This window comes from Bradysia coprophila (assembly GCF_014529535.1).
Source record: "Bradysia coprophila strain Holo2 chromosome X unlocalized genomic scaffold, BU_Bcop_v1 contig_12, whole genome shotgun sequence".
In the NCBI taxonomy this organism is placed as follows: Eukaryota; Metazoa; Arthropoda; class Insecta; order Diptera; family Sciaridae; genus Bradysia; species Bradysia coprophila.
Window position 1 is genome coordinate 6,614,775 of NW_023503293.1, and position 16,078 is coordinate 6,630,852.

General features: G+C 35.3%; 3 protein-coding genes across 3 annotated transcripts; 1 reads left to right on the top strand and 2 right to left on the bottom strand.

Moving 5' to 3' along the window:
* Positions 1–1,784: 1,784 nt before the first annotated feature.
* On the bottom strand, positions 1,785–2,774 carry LOC119067364. Its single transcript, XM_037170279.1, has 2 exons — positions 2,447–2,774; positions 1,785–2,340 (listed from the first exon to the last, which is right to left on the bottom strand). The coding sequence occupies exons 1-2, from the start codon at positions 2,706–2,708 to the stop codon at positions 1,907–1,909; spliced, it is 696 nt and encodes a 231-aa protein (XP_037026174.1). The 5' UTR covers positions 2,709–2,774; the 3' UTR covers positions 1,785–1,906.
* Positions 2,775–5,983: 3,209 nt separating this feature from the next.
* Positions 5,984–6,966, bottom strand: LOC119067365. The gene is made up of 2 exons (XM_037170280.1): positions 6,644–6,966; positions 5,984–6,537 (listed from the first exon to the last, which is right to left on the bottom strand). The coding sequence occupies exons 1-2, from the start codon at positions 6,903–6,905 to the stop codon at positions 6,104–6,106; spliced, it is 696 nt and encodes a 231-aa protein (XP_037026175.1). The 5' UTR covers positions 6,906–6,966; the 3' UTR covers positions 5,984–6,103.
* A 7,466-nt stretch (positions 6,967–14,432) lies between these two features.
* On the top strand, positions 14,433–15,628 carry LOC119067363. Its single transcript, XM_037170278.1, has 2 exons — positions 14,433–14,725; positions 14,789–15,628. Exons 1-2 carry the CDS (start codon positions 14,509–14,511, stop codon positions 15,577–15,579), a joined length of 1,008 nt encoding a protein of 335 aa, XP_037026173.1. The 5' UTR covers positions 14,433–14,508; the 3' UTR covers positions 15,580–15,628.
* Positions 15,629–16,078: the final 450 nt, after the last annotated feature.

Here is a 16,078-nt window from a genome sequence, read left to right on the forward strand (position 1 = left end):
ATTCACGTATGCAGTTTTTCATGCAAAGGGACGAAACTCGAGAAAACTCAGGCGGGATCGCTTGATTTGACTAGGGACCTGAATAATCTAGTAGTAAAATTAGTTCAATTTATGTCATTTGAGTTCATTTTCATGCAATGTATTAGGCCCCTTATTTGACGTTTCGAAAATGAACCGCTCCTGTCTGGCTTATTTCACTCTGCAGTGAAACTTTTCAAACATAGGTAGCTATGTTTTGACATTGGTAATATACATGTGTAATGCAATTAATAAATAGTTTCGTTGTGATTGTGACATTGTGTGATTTTTTCTCCGCCTGTACAAAAAATTTAGGTAAAAAATCCTCAAGATAATTCTCTCATTTCTTCACTTCAAGACGTTCCCTATTCGTAATGCAAGCAGACAATAACCACCTGCATGAAGTTCTAATCGAAATAATCAAAATTGAGATATTTTTCGTTATACCCTGACTACAATTCGGTAGCAAATCGGTTAGCAATGTCATACGTGATTTTTATAACCTTTTTGAAAGTTAAATGTCCATCACTGCATAATCACCTCAAAAATCAGTACAGATATTGTAACAATGAGCGGATGTGCCGAATTTTTGTCACATTATCTAACTTTATGATTCTTGCATAAGCTTTTGCGTTACTTGATTAAGAATACTTAAACTTGGTTCAATTATTTTCTTAATTTTCTCTTTGGAAAAACCCTCGTTTTCAAACCCCGAAACATGAAATCATGCTTCGATGTCCTGAGCATATTTTTGAAAGTTGAAATGTTTTGCGCAAATACAAAATTATTAAGTCAACCAATAAAATTGCAAATTTAAGTATGGTTTCCACATAAAAAGAGCACTCCGTTTAGCCTCCGTCTACATGACAGTTGTAAAATAGAACAAAAGAACTGTCACGCAAACGGAACGGAAATTGAATTTATTTCAATTTTTTGCTCCGTTTACAGTTCATTTGTTCTATTTTACAACTGTCATGTAAACGGAGGCTAAATGGAGTGCTCTTTTTAAGTGGAAACTATACTGTAGCTCAACTGAGACAGGACCTACAATATTTTACGAGTTTTTAGCAATGGTCGCTTCGCTCATGTGCCCACAACATAAAAAAAACTTGCTTGAACCGACTTATCAAAAATTACATTTTGAAGCACTTATAATGTATTTGCGGAACGTATCTAATTGCTTAACAATCCTCTTTAGTTGTTGAACCTCGACTGCATTCGACTGAACACACAGCGTGAAACTTGTTAGAGAATTTGAGCATATTGAACGAAAGCGATAATTTCCGTCTTATCTCCTGTAGTAGAAACAAAACGAAGCTCTCCGAGAAAGGCGCAATGTTTAAACTTTTTAAATGCTAACGTGTTAGCAACAATATTTTATGTACATCAATGAAATCCTCATTTTTTACGAATACAATGTCAATTTACACACTAGTGCAGAAATCTGAAATTTTAATTTTTAAAGAGGATTCTGAGCTATCAGTAATCAGCCGAACTGGATGTGTTCCAAAAAAACTCAATCTCCATGTCGTCGGTTCAGTAACTTGAAAAGTGACGAGTGGTAGGACACACTATTGGCAAAAACTGTTTGATTACTGCATACCTTCCATGGCAAAAATGTGTATCTATAAAACAGGGAAAGGAAGTGTGTGGACATCCGTTTGAAGCAATATATCTCTCACACCCTCTCAGATCACTGACAAAGGGAAATTAAGCTAAATTCTTATTATCTCGAATCAGTATCTCGAATCATAAATTCAAAAATAGTTTGACATTTTTGGGATTTGATATCTAATGGAAGTATTCATTTACATTTCAATACATAGGCCCTTCGACCCTATCATTAGGTAATGTAAATAACGGAGCAACAGTAGACACCACTTAGAATTTAGTCATGGCCATTACAGTGGCCACGACAGTGGCCACGGCAGTCAGCACCTGCACGAAGTTTTCCATTTTCATCGAAACACCACAGAACGGTGAACATTTTCTTCGCAACGTCAGCTTTGGGTCTTGTTCCAAACACAACAACATTAGATCGGGAATTGTGAGGAGTTGTTTCCCAGGATGATCGACCTTTGACATTAACAATTCGTCGAATGCCCAAAATTCCTTCTAAGCCCAAATTCTTCAGTTCTGAATACAGTTCAGCGGCAAAGGACTCATCAGGTGTTTGCATTGGAGAATCGGTTGACAAAAACTCGAGTGGCTTTAGATTACCGTGTTTATCGAAGCTCCAAGTTTGAGGCACCACATACTGCTTCATCTTCGTGTCGTGTTCTATCCACAACGTTTCATTATCGGGTGCTACCACAGTGGTATCTAAAGAGAAAAATCTCGATTTAATTATGCGAATTATTCTCCATTAAAACTATCACAGATAAAACCAAACTTTGTAAGCGATTTAGAACCAATCGCGTAGTCTTACCCTTAATTATCCAAGGCGAAGTAACTCCAATCGATTTCTGATCATTCAGAGTTTCGACGAGAACTTCGTCTTTCGATATATCAAAATGGCGATGCACCATTGCTAAACCAAACTCCTCTGCTACTCCATGCCTCTCAAAAATACGCCCGAAGTGTTCCAATTTCGATTTAACGTCATTTTCAGTAAACTTTTGTACTGCGACGCAAAAGTCGGGGATAGTACGGAAAAATTCGGAGTCTGGTCTCTCACACAAAACGCTCATTTTGTAGAACTATGCCGCAGCGATCGAACAGAATAATGACAACAACGAATCGTTTCGTGGAATGGTTTTTCTTCTAAATTTGTACGTCTAGTTATAGCCTGAGAAAATTAGATAATATTTTCCCTTCCGTTGATATGCACAAGTATTTGATAATAAAATATGGTTAATCATATTGTCGAACAGTAGTAAAGTGGCCGTGACGCAGTTCCCTTTACGATAAAAAAAACAGTTGAATATGCTTGAGCACAAATTTGGGATAGAGCCAATTGTTATCATAGCAGTACAATGTACATCTTTGCCGCACATAGTGCGGTCATAACGTGGAATGTACATTAATGCTGACAAATAATCTTCTGCACAGTTCTATCCTCATGGTATGCGGTGCCCCAACACATACATTTTTTTGGGGTACCTCCAACGCCGCTGGCTTAAAACACTTTATTATGTATCACAAATTTTATAAGCATGATATCCACTGAATCGTTCAAATTTTATTTAAGTCTACGTCTACCTGGTCTTAAATTTTTGTGAATATTTGTGAATATTTGGGAATATTTAGGAATATTTGGGAATATTTGGGAATATTTGGGAATATTTAGGAATATTTGGGAATATTTGAGAATATTTGGGAATATTTGGGAATTTTGGGAATATTTGGGAATTTTGGGAATTAATTCCCAAATAATAGGCCCTGGTTTGTTCCAAGTAACTGTAAGCACGAAATTTGACTGGCCGAACGAACACGATTTCATCCACAGAGCTCGGTTTTCATACAAATATTTATGAGGTTATGTCTCTATGGATAAAATTTGACAGTAGTTTGACAATTCGTATGGCCTTGGAACAGACGGATTGAATAAAAATGACGCTGCGTTAGAAAGACTTGCGTGAGAAAGATTTTGAATTTCGACCCTACTTACAGCGTGAATAATGAAATACAAGATTGATTATAAAGCATTACACGATGCTTAAAACAAACTGATCAAATCGCTATGTGGTGTTGCTTGATGTTAAGAAAAGGTTAATAGGATTCGAACTGCGTGAACTGAATGGAATACGTTGATTTTATTATAATTCACTAGAATTTCAATAGCTGTGGCCCGAACGAAGTGAGGTACGTATGCAGTTTTTCATGCAAAGGGACGAAACTCGAGAAAACTCAGGCGGGATCGCTTGATTTGACCAGGGACCTGAATAATCTAGTAGTAAAATTAGTTCAATTTATGTCATTTGAGTTCATTTTCATGCAATGTATTAGGCCCCTTATTTGACGTTTCGAAAATGAACCGCTCCTGTCTGGCTTATTTCACTCTGCAGTGAAACTTTTCAAACATAGGTAGCTATGTTTTGACATTGGTAATATACATGTGACATTGTGTGATTTTTTCTCCGCCTGTACAAAAAATTTAGGTAAAAAATCCTCAAGATAATTCTCTCATTTCTTCACTTCAAGACGTTCCCTATTCGTAATGCAAGCAGACAATAACCACCTGCATGAAGTTCTAATCGAAATAATCAAAATTGTGATATTTTTCGTTATATCCTGACTACAATTCGGTAGCAAATCGGTTAGCAGTGTCATACGTGATTTTTATAACCTTTTTGAAAGTTAAATGTCCATCACTGCATAATCACCTCAAAAATCAGTACAGATATTGTAACAATGAGCGGATGTGCCGAATGTTTGTCACATTATCTAACTTTATGATTCTTGCATAAGCTTTTGCGTTACTTGATTAAGAATACTTAAACTTGGTTCAACACGGAAAAAAAAGAAATATTCAATACCAATTTAATGTAAAAAATTGGTATCGAATATATAAATATTTGTGGCGAATATATTAGATAAACATTTGTAGCAAATAATTAACTATATTCGTTACAAATATATAAATATTTGTCCGAAATATATTTAATTATTTGCCACAAATATTTTTTTAATAATTCGTCATAAATAATTAAATATATTTGTAACAAATATTTACATATTTGCTACAAATATTTATATATTTGTAACGAATATATTTTGAAATAATTTGTCACAAATAATTAAATATAATTGTGACAAGCAAATTACCTGAAATTTTGTGACAAATATAAATATATTTGTCACAAATATAAATATATTTCTAGCAAACAATTCTTTCCAAATCTTTTTTTTCCGTGAATTATTTTCTTAATTTTCTCTTTGGAAAAACCCTCGTTTTCAAACCCCGAAACATGAAATCATGCTTCGATGTCCTGAGCATATTTTTGAAAGTTGAAATGTTTTGCGCAAATACAAAATTATTAAGTCAACCAATAAAATTGCAAATTTAAGTATGGTTTCCACATAAAAAGAGCACTCCGTTTAGCCTCCGTCTACATGACAGTTGTAAAATAGAACAAAAGAACTGTCACGCAAACGGAACGGAAATTGAATTTATTTCAATTTTTTGCTCCGTTTACAGTTCATTTGTTCTATTTTACAACTGTCATGTAAACGGAGGCTAAATGGAGTGCTCTTTTTAAGTGGAAACTATACTGTAGCTCAACTGAGACAGGACCTACAATATTTTACGAGTTTTTAGCAATGGTCGCTTCGCTCATGTGCGTACAACATAAAAAAAACTTGCTTGAACCGACTTATCAAAAATTACATTTTGAAGCACTTATAATGTATTTGCGGAACGTATCTAATTGCTTAACAATCCTCTTTAGTTGTTGAACCTCGACTGAATTCGACTGAACACACAGCGTGAAACTTGTTAGAGAATTTGAGCATATTGAACGAAAGCGATAATTTCCGTCTTATCTCCTGTAGTAGAAACAAAACGAAGCTCTCCGAGAAAGGCGCAATGTTTAAACTTTTTAAATGCTATCGTGTTAGCAACAATATTTTATGTACATCAATGAAATCCTCATTTTTTACGAATACAATGTCAATTTACACACTAGTGCAGAAATCTGAAATTTTAATTTTTAAAGAGGATTCTGAGCTATCAGTAATCAGCCGAACTGGATGTGTTCCAAAAAAACTCAATCTCCATGTCGTCGGTTCAGTAACTTGAAAAGTGACGAGTGGTAGGACACACTATTGGCAAAAACTGTTTGATTACTGCATACCTTCCATGGCAAAAATGTGTACCTATAAAACAGGGAAAGGAAGTGTGTGGACATCCGTTTGAAGCAATATATCTCTCACACCCTCTCAGATCACTGACAAAGGGAAATTAAGCTAAATTCTTATTATCTCGAATCAGTATCTCGAATCATAAATTCAAAAATAGTTTGACATTTTTGGGATTTGATATCTTTATTAATGGAAGTATTCATTTACATTTCAATACATAGGCCCTTCGACCCTATCATTAGGTAATGTAAATAACGGAGCAACAGTAGACACCACTTAGAATTTAGTCATGGCCATTACAGTGGCCACGACAGTGGCCACGGCAGTCAGCACCTGCACGAAGTTTTCCATTTTCATCGAAACACCACAGAACGGTGAACATTTTCTTCGCAACGTCAGCTTTGGGTCTTGTTCCAAACACAACAACATTAGATCGGGAATTGTGAGGAGTTGTTTCCCAGGATGATCGACCTTTGACATTAACAATTCGTCGAATGCCCAAAATTCCTTCTAAGCCCAAATTCTTCAGTTCTGAATACAGTTCAGCGGCAAAGGACTCATCAGGTGTTTGCATTGGAGAATCGGTTGACAAAAACTCGAGTGGCTTTAGATTACCGTGTTTATCGAAGCTCCAAGTTTGAGGCACCACATACTGCTTCATCTTCGTGTCGTGTTCTATCCACAACGTTTCATTATCGGGTGCTACCACAGTGGTATCTAAAGAGAAAAATCTCGATTTAATTATGCGAATTATTCTCCATTAAAACTATCACAGATAAAACCAAACTTTGTAGGCGATTTAGAACCAATCGCGTAGTCTTACCCTTAATTATCCAAGGCGAAGTAACTCCAATCGATTTCTGATCATTCAGAGTTTCGACGAGAACTTCGTCTTTCGATATATCAAAATGGCGATGCACCATTGCTAAACCAAACTCCTCTGCTACTCCATGCCTCTCAAAAATACGCCCGAAGTGTTCCAATTTCGATTTAACGTCATTTTCAGTAAACTTTTGTACTGCGACGCAAAAGTCGGGGATAGTACGGAAAAATTCGGAGTCTGGTCTCTCACACAAAACGCTCATTTTGTAGAACTATGCCGCAGCGATCGAACAGAATAATGACAACAACGAATCGTTTCGTGGAATGGTTTTTCTTCTAAATTTGTACGTCTAGTTATAGCCTGAGAAAATTAGATAATATTTTCCCTTCCGTTGATATGCACAAGTATTTGATAATAAAATATGGTTAATCATATTGTCGAACAGTAGTAAAGTGGCCGTGACGCAGTTCCCTTTACGATAAAAAAAAACAGTTGAATATGCTTGAGCACAAATTTGGGATAGAGCCAATTGTTATCATAGTAGTACAATGTACATCTTTGCCGCACATAGTGCGGTCATAACGTGGAATGTACATTAATGCTGACAAATAATCTTCTGCACAGTTCTATCCTCATGGTATGCGGTGCCCCAACTTATGGTACTCACACACTAATATACGTTTAACATTTTAATCTGGTATCACTTTGCGATCGGATTCATACTGGCGATCTTCGCATTTACAGGCCTCCCACACCTCTTAAAATCTCTTAAAATTCCTAAAATTTTAAAAATGCTAATAAAATGACACTTCGAAAATCTTATCAAACTTCTATAAATCAGGATCAAGATCAATAAAATCAGTGGATGAGTAGAGTAACATACACAATATCTTCTCATTTCATAGATCTCAATAAAGCAATTCTTTCTCGTAATTAATAATGAATGTAGCCCTTCTTTTTACTTTACTATTACTATTTCTTCACCAAAAACGTTTTTTGGACAATTTTGAAAAATGTAGGAAAATTCTGAGGAATAATGGAAAACGTTTTCCCAAAATTATTCCCTGCATTTTGCCGTCCTAATTTCAATATCAACGTTAGGTAAACTTGAAGACGTTGGATAGTTTATTGTACCCGAATTCACTAAGCCAGAAAAAAAAACTTCTCCTCACGTCCACAAATTACACATTACGAAAAATATTGTTCTCCAGTTCTCATAAAAAAATAATTTGCAAATCAGAAGCACCGAATTTCTTTGTAACATCGTACCGCAATTTTGTGGACAGAGAACATTATGAAAGTCAAGCCAAATGAAAAAAAATACCGAGAAAAAGTATTTCATGAGCGAACATGACTAGGTTCTTATTGAAAAAACGAAGACGATATATTCCAAACACATAAATGCGTTTCCTGAATCTTAATTTTTTTTTTTTTTTGGTTTTAGTAAATTCGCCGATAATGTATCATTGTCTGAAATGTGGTTGTGGATGGTGAAGGAGAAAATTAAACGAAATCGTTGGTTGCGGAACATGATTTCCGCTTATATAGAAGGATTTGTAAAAATAACAATTTTTAATTTGAAATATCGTTAGTAAACTAATGGTGCCGTATTCAAATTAGAGGAGCATCATCGGATGTTCTCATCAGACCCTAATAATAACCATGATGGCATGATAACCATGATGATGGTCTTATCAAAAACAATGGCACAATTCTCTTTGCGTAAATTTTCTTCGTTTTGCAAATCATGAACGTCAAAGTATATTATTGCACCGTGTAACTCAAGTTATACTGCTGAAGATAACTATTATCGACAGACTTAGTCATATGTGATATGTGATCTATGTAATTTCGTTCAACTCTGGTAAATTAGTTCTTATATAACGAAATGTATGCCCAGCCCATACTTACGAAATAAAATCTGCCTAGAACGAAATCTCGCAGTTATCTCTCTAGGACAAATTTGTTTATCTGGATACATCTTATTTCTCGACAGATAAAATAGCGTATGCACCTCTGTCAAATATGTCCATTTTGGATTATGTACCACGTCTTCGGCTCGGTACATAACTTCCAAATCTTCAAAATAAACATATTGGACAGAGGTGCATAATCTACTTGTTGTATTTGTTATCAATGTAAAGAAGTAATAGATTCGATAAATACATTTGGGGACTGATCACCGATGGTGAGTATGGTTTTAAGTTTGACTTATGATTTCATAGGACTTTCGAGCAAAAAAATTTTTTACCTGAAAAATTATTCATTGTCGAATGTTTAAATGATTCTTGATTTCTATCGGTCCATGGCTGAAATTTCTGCTGGATACTGGTTAGGTGTTCAAACACTTGTTATGTGCAAATTTCGGCTCTTGAGATCTTAGAGAGCAGTTTTTTTTTTTGGCACACTACCTGTTGTTGGTTATCATTGTGTGTTGGTTACGGTTACATACATAAAATGTTAACACAAAACGTGTTCCGACATTACGATAAAAACCGTTTCTTTTACTTTGGCAAGCGGTTGTAACATGATTCAATTTTTATTGTGCATTTTTATTCAAAACCATGTCTATTAAAATGTGATATTTTCACCTGTTTCAACAGCGGATCTTGCCATGCTATCAATTTTAAAAGAATATAAATAAGCGAGCACCAAAAGAAATTTATATATTCAAACAAACGTTAAATATTGTGTTGTAGATATTAAAATATACTCTAAGGGTGTGTAGAGCAGTGTGTGTGTTTTTTCCCTTCCTTCCTTCTGTGCTGTGGACTTGCCACGAAAAAGGAACGAAATTATTATTAAAAATACGTGCGCCTTCATTTATTTAATAAGGTAAGCAAAGCTCTTTCAGACATTTTCATTTTTACGAAATCACCTGCTCAAAACGGTTAAAATGAATTGTGTTAATGATGTGTTTTTGTTGTATACCAACTACGATGGTTCTTTATTTTTAAATTGATGTTGTATATTGGGTTGTATAGTAATAAAACATAAAACGCGGACAAAAGGTAGCCTCAGAGCGAAATGGCCAGTATTTACCCGCTGTAAAATTATTCAATAAAACGTATTGGACCAATTAAGAGTGACCACAGTGACACGTGTCCGTGTTCCGTTATACTCAGGCCTTAAATCCTTGGAGTCGTGAAAAAGCTATTCTATGGGATGTAACAATCAGTGATACATTAGCACCTTCATACATTAAGGAATCTTTCATTTGAAAGAAAATTATTCGTTCACTCCGTTAGTTTTCAAAATTTTTGGTTGTATGGGGCCAGAAACTATGAAATTTGTTCCAAAATTGGGATCAATCATGAAGGCTGCTTCAGGGGAACCACGTTGAAGAGGGATGCATTTTGGTTCAAAATTAATATGAGAAAATTTTCGGTGTAGTTTATGGGCTGTATGGTGTGAAGAAGTTTTGATTTAAACTGGAGGAAAATTCATTGCATAATGACAAAAACTCGATTATGAACAAAGTACAGTTTTAGTGAGAACATGTTTCATGTCGTTGATTGATCAAAGTGACATTTTTTAAATTTTTTGCGAAGATTAAAAATCCAATCCAGAAATAATTACTTTTTGAAAGTAATCTCATCAGACCTAAGAAATTGTAATCCCATATTTCCAGCTGTGTAGATATTCCAAATAATAAGTAAGTAAGTGATCTTTAATTTAGCTATACAGCTATAAAAAACAAATCCACACATCTTCTATAATATAAAACACAAAGACGGTGCACCTCATCTCACCTCGGTGCACCACGCTTCACCTCGGTGCACCACGCTTCACCTCGGTGCACCACGCTTCACCTCGGTGCACCACGCTTCACCTCGGTGCACCACGCTTCACCTCGGTGCACCACGCTTCACCTCGGTGCACCACGGCTCATCTCGGTGCACCAAGGACTACCCGATGAATCCGTGGACCGAACCCGCTAGGGTGACTTTCTAAAACGACGGGTCAGCGAAAAAGTTCTTCGAATGCGTCCCAAGATACGGTGTGGCAGACTTCTTTACTTTAAACACAGTGGTACCTCGGCCTCCGATTGGTCAGTGGACCACACCTCCGTGGATGTCTTTCAAAAACAACACAGCCGTAACAACACAGTAAGGAGACGTCCACGCCAAAGACAAAAAATTGTTTACTCATAAGTCTTGCTCCATCTAAGTAAAACGAAACTTAACTTACGTATTTGAAATTTCACAGTGGAGTAACAGATATTCCAAGCGATTTTCTGATATCAATTGAATAGACCGTGTGCAGTATAAATAATTTATTTTTAATTGATGTAGATTATTATTCTGTAGAACAAAAGTGTAAACAGAATATCTGAAAAATGTCTGCTTGATTTTATATCGCACTTTAAAAGCTGTAATTTGAATAAAAATAAAGGGATATCCGAACCATTCTAATTCATTCTAATTGGATTCTTACTAAGATTCTAATAAGTGGGATGGCATCGGGATGGCAACAATATTTTTCAATAATTTCTATAAAAAAAATTAAATATTTTTTTCAATGGTTTTCATGGTAAATCTTCTTTTTATTGAAATATGAAACTTTTTTCTCAAAATCGCACACGCTCTATTGTACAGTTAAAGTCACTTATACCTCTTCAATTTGCTTGAGTTGTTTTTTGGGTACTCATACCAATATCATACGTGTCCACAAAAAACTAACCACGGGTTAATATTTATCGGACTTCCCTTAGCTTATCTATCGTGTAGGCGACCCAAACTTCTCAGACGTAAATTTGCAGAAATGACACGCATTAGAAAAATCAAAGTATGTTGTTAAATATTAGGAGTTTTCAAAAAGATTTACTTTCGATGCATCTGTCGAAAATACAAGATAATTTAAAAAAACAAAATAAAATTGTGTCGCGTGGACAGAAACTTTTTAGAAAACTAACAGGTATCCGGCGGGCGCTGAAGATTTTTTAGAGAAACTGACAGTAATTCAACCGTCGAGTCGGGCGGACGACCTTTTTTGTATAAAAGTAGCCTTTGACTTGGGTGGGCCGGCACAAAATTTTTCTTCCACGCACGCCTATGCGCTGATACATGGCCATGGCAGCGTTAGTACATAGGGAATTCAAAAAGTAGTTCTTAGAAAACTGACTCCCAATGTTTATTATGTTTAAATCAAGATTGTTACATTCAATGCAATGGGATGCAATATCGAAGAACATATCAAACCTAACGTCATCTTGCGAGTTCAAACTGATATAAAATCATATCTTTGGTAAAGGCTACAAGATACATATGAAAAGTCCTTATTTAGATTGAGAATATTTTTCACATACTACCTATGCTAATGCCTTTTTTTATTGATAGTCTAGACAATCAGACAGTAGAGGTCAAAGGAGGATTAGTCTTGGATGGGCAACGTTCGGAAAACTTAGGTTGATATTTAAAAGCAAAATCAACAGCAGTGGTGAAGAGGAAAATTGTTAATTCGTGTGTCCTACCGACGCTGACGTATAGACCAAAACCATAATGAATGAGACCACCAATGACACAATCAATATGCAGGCCACGAGAAAGATGGACGAACTCCGATCAAGCTAATGGTGGGGACAAATTGGCAGTGAATGGCAATGGATCGTTCAGAATGGAAAACAAAAGAGGGGGCCTACATTCAGCAGTGAATATCAACGGGATGAGTAAGAAGAAAACTAAGAAGAACTTATTCGCAAATCATGGTCAAAGGCCTTAGAAGGAAAATCTATCAAAATATATCGATATAAAAAGGCATTATCATAGTTAGTATGTGAAAAATATTCTCAATCTAAATAAGGACTTTTAATATGTATTTTGTAGGTCTTACCAAAGAGATGATTTTATATAAGTTTGAACTCGAAAAGTGACGTTAGGTGTGAGTTAGTTGTGTCCGTTATTAGATAAAATTAAAATTAATATCATCAGTACAGCCCGGCCGAAGGCCGGGAAACAGTGCTAGTTTTCTATAAATCAAAATCAAAATTAAAAAATTTTCTATTACGTAAATCTTTGATTTTTTTTATTCGTACGAGCTTAGACATCCCAAAATTTTTAAGATTTTTTTTTACTGCTATATCCCATATCCCAAAATTTTAAAGATTTCTCAAAAGTTCGTACGACCAATCATAAATTTGATTGCGAAAAAAGCATGACTAAAAAAGAATTAAGAAAAAAAATGATTTTGAATAAAACATATACAACACAAATTACTAATTCAGTTTCCTCCTAACAGCCCAACAAGGATGCAAATTTTTCCAGCGAAATGCACTCCAATAAAATTGAAATCAAATAAAAGTAAACAAATAAATGCAAATAATACAAATGGTCATAATATACATATTTATGTGTGTTTTATGTAAGTTATGTTCAACATATAATAATATTCTGCTAATATTTCTTCACCTATCTGTTGTCCCGATCGGATTGTCATATATTTATAATTCTTTGTTTATAAAATGCTAAAAAAAAATTTGACCATCTGGTCTCGTGGTATTTTTTTCTGTTATTTTCTACATAATCGTGTTATGTTTTATGCACGCGGGATACATTTTTAGTTCCTTTTTTTTCAAATTCGATTTTTTTTTTTTGCTAATGTGTCCCTGTTGAATCGTTTTTTTCTTCTCAAGTCACGATTTCTGCTTGACTTCGTAACTTTTACCGAGAATATTATGTTGATGTGTTATGGATACATGGTCGCACGCAGGATTTTATTGGAAAAAAATATTTTTGATATGTTATGCTGGTACCAATTGTACAATCAAATAGTTGTAAATGCAATAAATTAGAGAGTAAAAACTCGATGGTTTTCAAGAAGATGAAGAAGAAAAATAAAAACGATAGATAAAAGAAGAGAGAAAAACATTTTCATACTAACACTACAACGATCTTACGATCATTTTATAATATTTAATCTGCAAAAGGTTGAGGTGTTGGATGTTAAGACATAACGCCAAGTAGATATTTATTTTGTGCATTATTTGTTTGTTCAATATCTGAAATGGAATTTTTAGTTCGATACAACTTTGGAGCAATTTTGATTTGAAAATTGTTAAAATTTCACAATGTCAATTGAAGTTCTTGAGCTATGTTTAAGTATTGGTACGTCATGCATTTCTTTTTGCTACAGAAGGACATCAATTTCCTGCGTATCGTCGAAATGCGTGTAGTATTCCTATGATTTTTAAATTCAGATGTATTAGGGGCTAGGTAAATCGAGGTAATAAATGCAATGCGGCCACAACTGAAATTTATGACAACGTTTTCAGGTTCACTTTCATGTGTTTTCAATTCATCTCCACGCTTTAGTTACTGGTGTCAAAGTGAAGGATGAAACTTAAAAGCAAAATTGAAAGAATTGGTTGGCAGCATCTTTAATTGATTAGTCTACGACAACTGTAAGTGAACAGTGTGAACTGAACACTCACTTGCCGAAATTAGGATTCGAACTCTATCTTGACAGCTCAAATAATACGCACTTAACAGTGTACATGGTTACACTGTTTTTCATTGTACATTTTTGGCCCTCCGATATTTAGTATTTTTCATCTTTATTGTTTGCTATAAAGGAGTCGACTAAATAATCGACTAAATTGAACTATTTTAAAGAGAGCATCTATCCACCATACCACCAACAGATCTTAAGTAGTAGAACCAGATAGCCAGGTACACTGTTATCTTTTTTGACTTTGGCTTTTGTTCGGATGAATTGATAAAATGCGAAAATATTGAGTGTGAAGTGATTAAAATTGTTGCCAATGATAATAACTTCGACAGCCAAAAAGTTTCCAAATTGATCGATATTACGTTTCAGTCGTAAATTAGTTTCGTTAGTCAGTTGACGCTTCTACAGGAATCTTAAAAATGAAGCGGCTGCATCTCCTTACGATAGTTTTGTTATTTTATGGGATTGTTTCGGTACATTGTCAAGCCATAAATTATTTCGGTGTTGGCTACTCGCCATATGTCAGGTCAGATGGCTCCTATTGGAACACTTACACGTTAGAGGAGATCAGCCAAATGTTGAGAATTGTTCTAACGAACCACAACTCGATTTCATCTTACTCTATGGGAGTTAGTGGTAAGACGGCGTAAATGATTTTTTTGTTTGAAATTTGTTCAAAATTTTTCATTTTGTTTTTAGAATGGAATTACGGTGGACCTTGGGATCAAGCAGACGGCAATTGCTTAATTGCTCGTGCTGCTGCCCAAATAAATAGAGACCATCAAGCCGTGGTTCTGTCCCTGTCTCAGGGCATTTATCAAAATGAAAATCCTACAATTCAACAAGTCGAAATTAATAACGCCTTTCTTGCCGCTGCAGAGGCAAATCAAATTAGACCAGGAACTGTTTGGGGCTTGACATTTACCAATGAGTACGTGGTAAATTTGGCAACAGGTCAGAGAGTTCTCGGTATGCTAAGAGGCAACAGAGACCGAGCACATTCAATGGGCCTACGCATTGGAACACGAATTCACATTTGTGGCGAAATATGGAACGGACCCAATCAACAGATTTTAAGTGAAATTGCACAGGCATCGGATTTCATCATGTGCAATTTATATCCGGGCCCCAATTCGGACGATGCGATTCGGGCAGTTCAAGGCATAAGTGACGCGTACTACAGTGCTCGTGACGGATTTTGGAGATTCAATCCGAATCTGGAAGTGATCATTGGTGAAACTGGTTGGGCTAGTGAGGGGGAAACGTTTTTCAATCCACCTCATTTGAATACCGTACAACATATGGGCAACTTTTGGAATGCAATGAGAAATTGGGCTTTCGCAAATCGTGTAAAAGTCCAAATGTTCGCGGCATTCGATGAGCCGTGGAAACCGGGTCCTTCAGGAGAAAGACATTTTGGATGGTGGAGAAGAGCTCCGGATAATAGCCTATATTACATAGAGAAGACCACCGGGAATATATTTAGATAAAGAAACACTAAAATGTAAAACAGAAAAATGAAGAGCATTTAATCTTTCAGGAATGGCTAATCATTTGTTGTTGAGAGCAGCTACAAAAATAAGCGATGACCTACAGTTAAAGTGCTCTTCGTATAAAACACTAGGCAATACTTTGAACAAATGAAGTAACAGATTTAATTTTGGTGCGATTGGTCGTTTCTGAAAGTTTTATTGTGTTTTACATACTTAACCTTTTAATAAACGTTTCTAGCAATGGTATAAAGTAATGTTGCATTTCGGGTAAATTAATCAACCAATTCGTGATTGTCACACCATTAACACAACCCAACCTTTCTTCTCCCTAATCTTTGTGCTCATGGGTTTCTCTTGTTAACCTTTTTTAATAGAGAAATAAAAAAGTCAAGTGGAAATAGACATGTCTTTATCCTAGTGGGATGCTTAATTTTATGTGCACTGCCTATTGAAACAATAGTGCTCAGTCGAGACGTCGTGCCTCTTGACTGAAATT

What these genes read in the sequence shown, in the direction of transcription:
- LOC119067365 (XM_037170280.1), bottom strand. Translation starts at nt 6,905, where the DNA reads ATGAGCGTTTTGTGTGAGAGACCAGACTCCGAATTTTTCCGTACTATC. An exon ending in TTCGCCTTGGATAATTAAGG is followed by an intron (nt 6,538 to 6,643) that starts GTAAGACTACGC and finishes TTTTCTCTTTAG; the next exon opens with ATACCACTGTGGTAGCACCC.
- LOC119067363 (XM_037170278.1), top strand. Translation starts at nt 14,509, where the DNA reads ATGAAGCGGCTGCATCTCCTTACGATAGTTTTGTTATTTTATGGGATT. An exon ending in TTACTCTATGGGAGTTAGTG is followed by an intron (nt 14,726 to 14,788) that starts GTAAGACGGCGT and finishes TTTTGTTTTTAG; the next exon opens with AATGGAATTACGGTGGACCT.
- LOC119067364 (XM_037170279.1), bottom strand. Translation starts at nt 2,708, where the DNA reads ATGAGCGTTTTGTGTGAGAGACCAGACTCCGAATTTTTCCGTACTATC. An exon ending in TTCGCCTTGGATAATTAAGG is followed by an intron (nt 2,341 to 2,446) that starts GTAAGACTACGC and finishes TTTTCTCTTTAG; the next exon opens with ATACCACTGTGGTAGCACCC.